The 12,178-nt window shown below is 52.7% G+C and overlaps 2 protein-coding genes across 9 annotated transcripts in view; one reads left to right on the forward strand and one right to left on the reverse strand.

Moving 5' to 3' along the window:
* WDR25 (WD repeat domain 25) overlaps nucleotides 1-10,659 on the reverse strand; it is a 144,742-nt gene extending 134,083 nt beyond the window's left edge. Inside the window, exons 1-3 of one of the 6 annotated variants that reach the window (XM_036411628.2) lie at nucleotides 10,556-10,589; nucleotides 7,489-7,535; nucleotides 6,367-7,201 (exon numbers count right to left, since the gene is read on the reverse strand). In XM_036411628.2, coding sequence (XP_036267521.1) covers nucleotides 6,367-7,161 — 795 coding nt within the window. In that variant the 5' untranslated portion in view covers nucleotides 7,162-7,201; nucleotides 7,489-7,535; nucleotides 10,556-10,589. Of the gene's footprint in view, nucleotides 1-6,366; nucleotides 7,202-7,488; nucleotides 7,536-8,069; nucleotides 8,122-8,416; nucleotides 10,508-10,542 lie in introns of those variants that run through there. The other 5 variants (XM_036411625.2, XM_045571985.1, XM_036411630.2 and 2 more) reach the window with 5 other exon arrangements.
* WARS1 (tryptophanyl-tRNA synthetase 1) overlaps nucleotides 10,660-12,178 on the forward strand; it is a 28,349-nt gene continuing 26,830 nt past the window's right edge. The window contains exons 1-2 of one of the 3 annotated variants that reach the window (XM_036411637.2): nucleotides 10,660-10,803; nucleotides 11,013-11,129. The gene's annotated coding sequence lies outside the window, so the exon portion shown is untranslated. Of the gene's footprint in view, nucleotides 10,804-11,012; nucleotides 11,130-11,502; nucleotides 11,703-12,178 lie in introns of those variants that run through there. The other 2 variants (XM_036411638.2, XM_036411639.2) reach the window with 2 other exon arrangements.

Raw genomic sequence — 12,178 nt, forward strand, 5'->3', positions numbered from 1 at the left:
CTTGTGCTCGGGCTGTGAGTCTGACAGCAGCCCCGCACCCTGCCTCTGCCCTGTACCAGCTGTGTGACCGCGAACAAATCCTTTCACCTCTGTGCCTCCGCGGCCACCTCTGGACAATAGAAGTGAGACCAGCCCTTGCCTCCTAGGTTGTGGGGAAGACAAGAGGGGCTGTTTGGGACTTTGTCTCCCAGGCAAAGCGCGTGGGGACAGTGAGCCCTCCCCGGCCTCTCAGAGGCCACAGAGCTGACAAGCAGCACAGTGAGACCCGCCTGGGGTGCTCAGGCTCCAGAACAGAGTCCTTTCTTTCAGACGCGCATGGGAAGGGGCCCGGCTGGACCAGTGCCTCCCCGGCCAGGGGGAGGGGGACACATCTCGCTCCCCGGGTTTCTTCGGGTGTAAGCCGCTCCTCCTTGCCGGAGCCTCCGACACAAAACACTGTGTGAACCAGCCGACATTTAAACATGATCAGGCTGGATGCCTGGACCCAGCCCTCCCACCCTGCCTTCCACATGTGCAGTTTGTGAAAACAGAGCAAGTCAGTGGCTTGGTACAGACAACCCCAAAAACTTCAAAACCTTTACAAGTGTCTATCTCAGGAACACTGGCATGGAAACTCTTACAAACTGTGCCTCTATACACAGACTGCAAAAGCTTCACAAAAAACAAGGGTTACAGTAAGAGGCAGCGGATTCTAACTTGTCTTTTCTCTGATTTTGAACTGATCAACACAGGCGCAGGAGAGTCACAGACATCACCTCACGTCTTCTCCATAACAACAACCCCAACAGGTAGCCACGATCCCCATTTCACCAATGAGGCAACTAGGGGATCAGAGAGGCTAAGTGATTTTCCGGAAGTCACACAGCTATCGAGCAGCAGACATGGAAGGAAACCAGAGGTCTGATGTGACGATGACATGGTAGGTTTGCCAACCTACTCAGGTCCCACTCGCGATACACAAAGGCTTCCTTTAGCTACAACCCATCTTAACTGCATCAAGGCAGCAAAAAAAAAAGATTTTTTTTTTTTTTTGCAAATTAATGCCAATTTATGTTTATTCCCTTTTATCATCGCAACACTTACATATACAAGCAGGATATGCTCCTTAATTTAAAAAAAAAAAAAAAGACATTTACATATAGCCATGTTCACTGCAGGACTGACTTTTCAAAACAAAAGCAGGGCATGATAGGAAAAGGACATGGAATTAGCAAAGTTTGGAATCTGAGCCAGTCAGGAAAGTATGTCTGGGGAAATTTTTTACTAACATAGAAGAATGCCCCTTACAAACGGAGCAGAAATAGGGGGCGAGGGGTGAAATCCAAGCTGTACACACTCCGCAGTGTGAGCCCAGTTCTGTAAACACACAGGCACGGCGGCCTCCAGACCAGGGTGGGCCCCGACGCTAATGAGGTGCCTGCTCAGGGTTAGGACTGGCAATGACATCTGTTTTATCCTTTGTGCTTCCTAGTTTCTGTATTTCCCGTTTCTCACGGTAAACATCTACCACGTTATCGATCAAAAAGGAGAAGTTCAGCCCTGGCTGGTGTGGCTCAGCGGGCTGGACATCATCTTGTGCACCGAAAGGCTGTGGATCTGATTCCCAGTCAGGGCACATCCTAGGGCTGCAGACTCAACCCCCAGGAGGGGGGTGTTTCTCTCGCTCTCCCCCTCTTCCTTCCTCTCTTTCTCAAAATCAATTACCAACAAAAAAAAGAAGAAAAAGAAAAAAAGGGAAAGTTTACATGTAAGCACTTTAAGGAAGTTTATTGGGAGAATTTCCTGAAGAAATCACTGTGTAAAAAGATAAACAACACCTCATTCATTCATTTTACTCCGAGTCCTTTGTGCTTCGGCCCTCGGGGTTTTCACACAGAGGCGAGCAGCAGGCTGTGCCTTTGGGAACGCTCGGGCACCTGGCGGGGGGCTCCGTACACGGGCCCACAATAAGGTTGGTTCAGGGAGGTCACGTCACTGCTGCTTCCTTCAAAAAGGGCCTCGGAGTCTGAATGCCACCTTTCTGTGCAGAGGGAATTCAGGCGTGTTGAGCCAAACGGGGACACGGGGAAATGAGAGGAGTACATAAAAGGGTCTCGGTGCCGGGATCACAGCTCCGGGGAACAGATGCTGGCGGCAGACGCGGGCAGGAAGGGGTCGCTGACATGAAAACAGAGCAGCAGTGGGGAGTTATGAATCATTGTTTTATTTTGCTTACTATCTCCAGCTGTAAATTTTTCAAAACTAATAGGAGCATATTTTACAGCTCACAGAACATTTAGAACATATTAAAATAAGTATCTTTCCACTGTAATGTGCCCAATTGAAATTTATGAATTCCAAAGCTACATTTTAAGGAGATGAAGGAACTGGCACTTCACGTTCTTTAGATTAATCAGATGGATTGTGTTGTTTTTCTCCTGATCAGAAAAAAAGAAAAAAAAAATCGTATTGCAGTAGCTGTTACCTTGAATCAAGGATTCTTCCAGATTCTAGAAGCTTCAGAGCTGCTTATATTAAGTCCCACTGTGCCCCCTGGTGGAAAGTGGGGTTTGTGCACTTAAAGCACAGTCCTTTCCCAAAAGCTGGAAATAAAACCCAAAACTATTTTTTTAATCTTTACTAATCCACTTAACATGTACAAAACTTTGTGCCAGGTGCTACAGAGAATATAAAAATGAGTCTGGCACAGATCCCATGCTAAAGTAGCTTAAAATCTACAAGGTGCAGCAGATATGGTTTCATGGCTACGCAGGCAGAATGAGACCACCGATGCTAAGGAAAAGAGGAAATTCCTGGAGCAAGAACAAGAGCACAAAGGAAGTGCCTACTATGTGTCAGGCTAGGCAACTCACATCCAATGTCATTTATGGTTTGTTTTTTTTTTATGAAAACCCAGAAAGGCATGCGTAATTAGCTCCACTTTACATACACGGTGGAAGCTCAGAGAAGTTAAGTAACTTGCCAGAGATCACACAGCCAGTGGCACAGGGAGCATCCAAAGTGAAGTATTGTGACCCCAGCCTCCATACTCTTCCCTCCTTCCTGACCCAGGGGCAGGAGGGCGGGGAAGGGGGGCAAGAAGGCACCCTGGCAGACTTTAACCAAAGGCAAGGGGCAAGGCACCCTAGGGAAGGGAGCAGAGTTGGGGGGGAGGGGGGCGGGCGTTGCCTGCTGCACCCACCATCTGCTCTCCACCCAGAACTGGACTGCAGCAAGCCAGGACTCCTACCTGCACCCACAGCCCTGTCTCCACTCCACATCCAGTGCCCACAAAATACCTCCTATGCCCCCTCCATTGTATACCAGATCCCAAGGTTCCCCAAATCTACCACACTGCCCACCCTCTGACATCATCCTGCCCAGGAACCTGAGGGCACAGCACATACGAGGGCTCGGCCAGGACCTCCCTCGCCTAGTCCCCATCTAGTCCCATCTGCCTTGAAAACTCGAGCATCTTAAAGCAGAGAGAACCCTGGCTAACAGTTTGTACCGGGGGCTTATAAAAGCCCTCATTTTCAGGACAGCACAGTCAGAAGAGGATCAGGAGTCACTTAGCCCGGCTCTGCACCTGGGGCCACCTCCGATGCCACCCCTACAGTCTTCTCAGGGGACGAACACTGCAGTGCCAGGCCCACCAGCACATGCCACCTCCTCGGGACAGGGCAGCACAGCCACTGTGGCCAGCCCAGACCCACTGCAAAAGGCCCAGGACCCCCGGCTCAGCCTTCCCAAGCTGGACCAAGTGCACCCTCTGGTGGTCAAGCGGTGTCACAGCTAGTTGGCTGCTCAATGGTCCCCTCCATGGTGCCCTTTCTTACAGCCCCAGTGCCCACTCCTCTGCTCCACAAACACAACGCCCCACGTCAGTGGCTTCACTCAGATGCTGTCTGTCTGAAAGAGTATCATGGAGGCCTCTGTCCAGGGAATCTAAACTTTAGGCCCAAGTGATCCACACAGGGCCCACCGAGATCTCACTGCTTTGAGGTTCAGACCAATCCCCACTGGGCTCCTGGCCTGCTCCCCATCGTCAGGAGAAACAGCCCGTGGACAGGTGAGCAGTAATAACACACCTGCCACCTCTGCATCCCGCCATCCATCTCTGTTAATCATTGCAGTCCCTCAAGACCTCCAGCAAGCTCGCTTCCTCCTCCAGATTGCTGTCAACATCTGCCAAACCGCCCCTCCCTCCACATACTAGGAAGGGGCTGCCCGCATCCCTCGGGTGGCCAGCTGTGACCACACTACCCTCCACAAGACTCCCCATGTGCCCAGCGTCAGACTGGGTGCTTTAGACACATGGCACATGGGCATCTGTCCCACCTGAGAAGCCCAGCCACACAATTCATAAGCTTGTTCTACTGAGGTGGAAGCAGGCTCAGAGCCGAAACCGGTTTGGCTCAGTGGATAGAGTGTTGGTCTGCGGACTGAAAGGTTCCAGGTTCGATTCTGGTCAAGGGCATGTACATTGGTTGAGGGCACATCCCCGGCAAGGGGTGTGCAGGAGGCAGCTAATCGATGTTTCTCTCATTGACATTTCTAGCTCTCTATCCCTCTTCCTTCCTCTCTGTGGAAAATAAATAAAATATATTTTTTTTTAAAAAAGAAACAGGCTCAGAGAGGTTAAGTGCCTTGCTCAAGGTCACAAAGCTCTTGAGGATGGCAATGAACCCCGAGCCCAGATCACCGTAACTCCAGACCACCTCTGGGGCCTGCCGGTCACTGCCTGGCCATGCACAGACCCCACGCAGACCCCTCCGCGGGCACAGACTCTCAGGAAGGAGAGCTGAGAAGCCCCGGGACTGTGGGACTGAGCCAAGCATGTGACAACGCACAGCAGGAGGCCAGGAGGCCGGAAGCCTCTGAGCAGACTTCAGGGCCTCCTCCTCGCAGGAAGAGCGCCACAGACCTGCATGGAAACCCCTGGGCTCCAAACTGAAGCCCGGACGTGACAATGGCCCCGCATACCTCCACCAGCCTTGCCTGAAAAGCACACAGACAAGTCGGGTCAGAACTCAAACTGGCCCCTTAAAAACGACCCCAGTGACTCGGCTCCCATCAGAGAGCCCGCGGTGGGCGGGCTTCCTTTCCTCACCCCAGAAAGTGCCTCCCTAGGGAAAAAGCTCAAAAATGAACTCGCAGAGACAGCGTCCTGAACAGGCTGGTTCCAGCACTCTGAGGAAAACAGTGGGGAAGAGAGACACGTGTGGAGCACCCATGGGGCACCTAGCCCTGTGCCAGGGGCTTTGGGAGCGTTTTTCTCCCGTGATCACACACACGGGTATGATGATGCTCTTTCCAGATGCGACGCTGGATGGAGGGCACAGGCGAGGCCAGCGGACCCGCTGCTCCCCAGCAAAACTGGATGGGAAGCCATGTCACCCAACGCCAAAGCCATTCTCTCTCCAGGAAGCTTCAGTTCAAATCTGTTTGGCCCCTCCTACACACGTGCTCTGCTGGGTGGTGCCAAGGAGAGTGAGGAGGGACACCGAGTGCAGCTGGGAGGGGCCGAGACAGGTGCCAGGCAGGTGGGACACACCTGTCACACTATCCGCCTGTGCCGTGGGGGTTGCTTACTGCCAGTCTGCATTGCTTCAGGACACATCAACATTAAAATCAATAAATAACAACACAAAACCGGAAGTGTCCAACAGGCCACCGCAGTCCTCCTTGGTGTGGCTCCTCCTTACTCCCCCAGCCTCGGGCCCCTTATGGCCTCCATGCTGAGAGCCAAGAATGCCCTCCCACCCACCCCCCTTCACCAAGGGCACCACTCCTGCTTCTGAAGCCTTTACAGGCCCTCCCAGGCCGGAAGCCACCCCTCCCCATGGGTTCCTGTAGCATTCATGTGTCCCGCTGAAGGGCCGGCTGGGGTCTGGTCCTCACAGCCCTGGGCCCAGGATTCTGGGTGCCCCGCCACGCACCTGCAGCCGCTACCACAGGGTGCCAAGGACCAGGTCTGCCTACCTCTGCACCCCCCCGTGTCTGGCACAGCACCTGGCACAGAGCTGGCATCGCTCAGCACTCCACGGGAGTCACAGAAGCTGTCCCGAGTGCACGGGGCTCGGCCCTGGCTGCTTCCCTCTCCCTCTGATTGCTCTCACCCGGCAACCACATCCTCCCTGGAGGCCAGTGTGTCTGGATGTCCTCAGCCCCGTCGGGGAGGAGGACCAGCATGCGGCGGAGAGCCAGGGAAGCACTGGGCTCAATGGACCCGCGAGAACCCGCTCCTGAATGCACCAAAGAGAATTACAGAAGTCCCCAAAATAAATGACTCGCCTGTAAGCCCCCCATGTCACTGCTTTGAAGGATAACACATCCCGGCAGCTCAGTCCTGAGAGTAAAAGAGCAGTTCCGCTCACATCTTACCTTGAAGGTTTTATCCAGAGAAGCCGAGAGGAACAGGTGGCTCTTTGAGAAGACAGGGCACCACTGGATGCTGCTGACGGGGCCCTTGTGGCCTCGCAGGTAGAAGAGCACCCTCTGGGAAATCAGGGTCTCCTTATATGGGGTGCCCAGGTACGGCTGGATGAACTCGGACACGTGGGGGGCCGTGCACAGAGGGCGGGGGGCGCGCAGAGGACCCTGGGCCTCCGCATCTTTGTTCTTGCCTGTTTCTGTGCTTAATGCTTGCAAGTGCCTCAGTCTTTTCGGGGTGTAGGGTACAATGCAGTCCTCTGGCCTCTTCTTATGAAGAGAGCTGCCACTTTTTCCTGGGGGCTCCGATTTGGGTCGGGCATGCAAAGGTGGCTCGGGAGGGTCGTAAGTTCCCCAAGAGAGTTTCATCTGCTTACCATGGGCGGCTGCCCAGGGTACATGGCCAGCGGGAGCGTGGCTGGCACACAGGGAAGGACGAGGAGGCTCGCTGGTGGGGAAGGTGACTTGGGGCTCTGTCCTGGGCCACTGTAGCCTCTGGCTGGGGCAAGATCCTGGGCTCCTCCAGAGCCGAGCCAGTGGGAGACGCTGGCCGGCTGGGTCCTCACAGGAACCGTGCTCTGTGGGCAGCGTGCCTCTTGTCCCGGCCAGGACTCCCGGTGCGAAATCCTGGCCATGAGGTTGGACCCTATCACCGGAGTCCCTCCTCTGGCCAGCAGCATCCACGCTTCCCGCAGGCTCGCTCTCGGCCTCGGAGTCCGAGTCCTCATAAGCCACCAATGAAGCCATTGAAGACACCGTTTCCTGCTGTCCTCCGAGGGCAAACTACCTAAAACCAAAATCAGGCGTCAGAAAACATGCGTGGAAGGACAGGTACCACCAGGCGAAATTAAAGAAAGCATGCCATCGAGCAAATCTAAGACAGAAAAAACCGTAAGAATAAACACACAAGCATGAGGGCTTTTCTGTATATTGGGCATAGTTAATCAGAAGGGGTCATTTTCCCATGGAAATATGGGAATAAATTTAACACCCCCCCAAAAAAAAAAAAATTAGCAAGACCTACATGAAGAAAACAAAAGCTTTATTGAAAGACATAAAATAGGACCCACGTACCTGTAGACACGATGCCTGGACAGAAAGACTCGGGACTCGAAAGATGCCTGTTGGTATAATAAACAGATGATATTTATAGGTGATATATAATGGTATTTATATTATTCTATGTATTATAGAATGTATACCTGAAACTATATAAACTTATTAACCAATGTCATCCCAATAAATTCAATACAAAAGAAAAAAAGGAGTAAGAACCAGGAAGTGCCAGCTAACTGACCCAGATGCTGGTAACCTTTCCACCACAAAAAAAGAAAAAGGAAGGATAATTCTGGGGAGTAATAGAGTTGTTAGCTAATGCTATGGTGGTACTCATATTGCAATATATTAATGTACCAAATAAGCACATGTATTTCTTAAACTTGCACAATGTTATATGTCAATGGTATCTTAATAAAAATTAAAAATGTAAAACATCATAATAATTTTAGAAATAAGATACTTTTGGAAGGGCAATTTGGGGAGTACCTACGAGTATTACAAATTGAAACATAGCTGAAACCGGTTTGGTTCAGTGGATAGAGCGTCAGCCTGCGGACAGAAAGGTCCCAGGTTCGATTCCGGTCAAGGGCACGTACCTGGGTTGCGGGCATGTCCCCAGTAGGGGATGTGCAAGAGGCAGTTGATCGATGATTCTCTCCAATCGATGTTTCTAACTCTCTATCTTTCTCTTCCTCTCTGTAAAAAAAACCAATAAAATATATTATAAAAATAAAAATAAAACAAAAAATAAAATAAATTGAAACATATATCATTTTTACTGCAGTATCCCCACTATAGAACTGCATCCTTCATATGTTTGCAAAGACAGATGTATAAAGGGCCTGCAGCTTTCCAGCCATTCACTCATCAACAGGGATGAGGTTAGGTCTGAAAACTCTGATATGGAAAGATCCACCAGGTGGGGAAAGCGTGCTACCCTCACCTTTGCCCTCTTCCTGGGCTCCAGTCCTTCCTTGTATTCTCTCTGGAACGCTCTCCCCCAGATATCCCATCTCCACTCTAAGCCAGTTGGAGGGACAGACCCACAAGGCAAGGCGGAGGTGCTGAGGGTGTCCTCCAAATCTGCCAGTTTCACTCCAACACACTGACTCACACAGCAGGGAGTTTCCCCTTCCTAAAAAAAGATTTTCCTAAAATTCTGAACCGTCATACATGACGAAACGGTTACCAATTAGTTTCTAGAAAGAAGTATTCCATCTGGAGTTCAGTTCTGTGCTGTTAACAGGAACTAGCCTCAAGAGGAAAACAAGGATGCTGGAAACGCCCCGTCTCGGACAGCAGAGGGCGCGGTGGAGCAGCATGGAAAACTTCAGCAAGGACCAACTTCGGACAAAGCCCAGTGTGCCCTCCCTCCTTCACAAACCGCGCTGAACTCCTCCTCCCCTGCGCCTGGTTAGGTCGGCACCAGAGGAACCCCTCTGGGTCATCAGTCAAACCATTCCAGACAGCCTGTCCTCCCCTAGAGAGGGATTCCACATGTCCCCCTGGAATCAAACACCCCACCCCTTCCACGCCTTTCCCCCAAAGGATGCCATGAACCCCAAACAAGCTAGACTCCTCCCAAAATCCCACCCTCACCTGCAGCCTAATCCACACACAAAGCCATCGACTAAAGAAAACTTCTAAAACGGGCCAGCCCGTCTCACATGGAACTAATGTATAACGCAGTGGACTAATCATACACTAATGGAACTGAGCACCATGGATGAGTTGGCACTTCTGTTCTCTAAATACCCATCTTGATCCTGAGGCCCACCCTGATCAGACATCTCAACTCAGCGTCCCATCGCTTCCTGTCCAAGAGAGCCCACCAGGCCCCCACCCCCAGGGCAGAGGGCGCCTGTGCTTGGCCATTAGGATGGATTCTTACCCATCAGGCCCTCCACAGTGGTTCCCTCACAGAAGCCCACGGCCAGAATTAAAGACAAGGTCTACAGCAAAAGATCTGAGAGGGGTGGGACTGGAAGCCCCACTTCCTAACAAGACAAGGCAGCAAGGATGGAATGAAGGCAGGAGGGTGGACGACAAGGATGCCAAAACTACCTGCTTCATGTACCTTTCATTCATTCAGCAAACACTGATGGAGAACGGGCTACTCGCCAAGCCCCACAGTAGGCACCAAGGAAACTATGCCCTGCCCCCACCATGCTCACATGCCAGTGGGGAGAAACAGGTCATGTTCACTAAAATGGGGGTGTCAGACGGTGAGAAATCATAAGGAGAGAAGTAAAAGAGAGAGGTGGCAGTGGGTTTGGGGTGTCATTGAGGGGGGCTGAGGCAGGCCTAGGACAGGTGACAGCTGAATATTGCTCCCAGGAGGTCAGGGAGCAGATGGCCAGACAGAACAAATCCAATCAAGTGGGGTCAGAGAGAAGGGAACCAATCTGGATTCAAAGAAAACGGGCAACAATGGGGAGCTGGTGGGTCAAACAAATTTTAGGAGAATGTGTTTGTTTCTAAGAATAGGTTTTTATGTTCCTAAGGCAAAAAGCGAGTGGGAAGGAAAATTGTTCATGGAAAGACGGGGTGATTAAACAAAGGGGAAGAGGTACAGCTAGAAGGAAAGGAAAGGAAAGGTCACGGGAGGAACGAGGTAGTGGCAATGACCCTCGCCGGCCTGACAGGAGTTTTCGTGTTTTGTTCACTGTTTGATCCCCAGCACCTGATGGGAGGGGCCACAGAGAAAGTAAAGAAATAGGACGTTCTCATTCAACAAACACCTCCTAATCGCCCACGCGGTGCCAAGCTTTGTGCTGGGTCTGATGTGGCCAGAGATTAAACACGAAACGCGGATCCTATGCCGGAGGCCACGGACTAATGAAGATAAGAAGCAAGATACCACCAGAGGCGGGTGGGTTTTGAAGAATGAACGGGAGTTAGCCGGGCTGTCAAGAGCGGGAGGTAAGGGTGGATCCCGCGCGCGGCGCGTTCGGAAGGAGCGGAGATGAGGCGGAGGAGAGCGGCGGCGGCGAGAGGCCCGCGAGGAGGGCGCGGAGGGCTCGCGCCGCCGCCGGGTGCACACCCTCCCGCCCCAGGCCCGCCGCTCACCGCACACACACACCGGAAGCGCTCGGTTCTCCCGGAGCCGGTCCTGCCCGAGCTGGTCCCACCTGCACTCCGCCCCCGAGCCTTGTTCCGCCAGCGCCGAGGCTGCCAACCAATCATCGGTGGCCTCCGTCCCGCCCCCGCGAGGACAGCCAATGGTAGCGCAGCCGGACCGGAAGTGCTTCCGGCCGGACGGCGTTTCCACGGACGCCTAGGAGACGCCTAGACGCGGAACCGGCGGCGCCGAGAGGCCCGCATGGGCCGGTAAGTGAGGAAAGAAGGGAAGGAAAGAGGGAGGGAAGTCGGGGCGGCGACTGATGGCCCGCCCTCCCGGAGCCGCCTGCACGCCGGGATCGGAGGACCCCGAGAGCCCGGCTCCTGCCACCACGCCCCTCGCCCCCTTCCCCGCCGCCGCCCACCCGGCCTGTGGCCAGCTCCCGCAGGCACCGACCCTTCATCCTCTCCTCCTCTAGTGTCTGCCCCGTGCCAGAGGCTTTGCCTATAACATCACCCTTAGTCCCCTCCACGGTAAAGTAAGGAGGCTCCTTTGTGCCCATTTCACAGAAGAGGAAACTGAGGATGGAGCAGAGGTAACCTGACTTGCCCAAAGTCTTGAAATCAAAAAATGCCAAGCTGGCTTTGAAACCCCGGTTCGTCGGCGTGACCCCAGGACTGCTCTTTCCACCGCCCTGCGCCCCGTCGCTGCACCGGGGCCCGTGCCCAGGGGCCGCAGGGCATATACAGCCCTCTTTTCTGCCCCCCGCTGACTCTGAGACTGAGGGTGTGAGACGGGAAGCGGGCGAGGAGGTTATGTGGAGGCCAGCGTGCCGTATGGGGTGGCTGATGCAATGACCAGCTAATAGTTGGGCTCTCGAGAGGATTTCATTGGTCTCCACCCGCCCCCCCTACACACATACACACACAAAACCCTGTCTGGTCGGGAATTGGTCAAGAGGCTCAAGTGTTTAAGAGAAACTGGGTGGTTTACTAGAAACGCCTGCAAATGGTTGCTGGGTGGGGTAAACAGGAAGAAAAGAGAATAAAGGGGCTTTTTTGAAAAGGAAACTGAAAGTAAGAGAGGGGAGGCTATAAAAGAAGAGCCTGCGGCACTGGGAGTCTCCACTGCTCCGGTGGCCACCTCTGCAGTGTCTCACTCAGAACAGGTATGTACTGCCTGCCATCTTTTGTCAGGCTTACAGCTTATTCGTATTTTTTTAAATATATTTTATTGATTTTTTTACAGAGAGGAAGGGAGAGGGATAGAGAGTTAGAAACATTGATGAGAAAGAAACATCCATCAGCTGCCTCCTGCACACCACCCACTGGGGATGTGCACGCAACCAAGGTACATGTCCTTGACTGGAATCGAACCTGGGACCCTTCAGTCCTCAGGCTGACACTCTATCCACTGAGCCAGACCGGTTTTGGCTCTGTGATTCTTTTCATCCCAGTTTCTTCAGGTCCAGTTACGTTCCCCCACGACAATGAAACCTTTCAAAATGAGCACGAGGTGTGGGGTCTGGATGAGGTTGGTTGATGTATTTGGATGTGTCTTTTGTTTGAAGGGTATCCTTGGGCATGTGGAGGTATTATTGATTTGAGAAAATGCTAAGTAATTGATTTGCTACCTGAAAAATTT

Source organism: Pipistrellus kuhlii, unplaced genomic scaffold, assembly GCF_014108245.1.
Source record: "Pipistrellus kuhlii isolate mPipKuh1 unplaced genomic scaffold, mPipKuh1.p scaffold_m20_p_41, whole genome shotgun sequence".
Taxonomy (NCBI): domain Eukaryota; kingdom Metazoa; phylum Chordata; class Mammalia; order Chiroptera; family Vespertilionidae; genus Pipistrellus; species Pipistrellus kuhlii.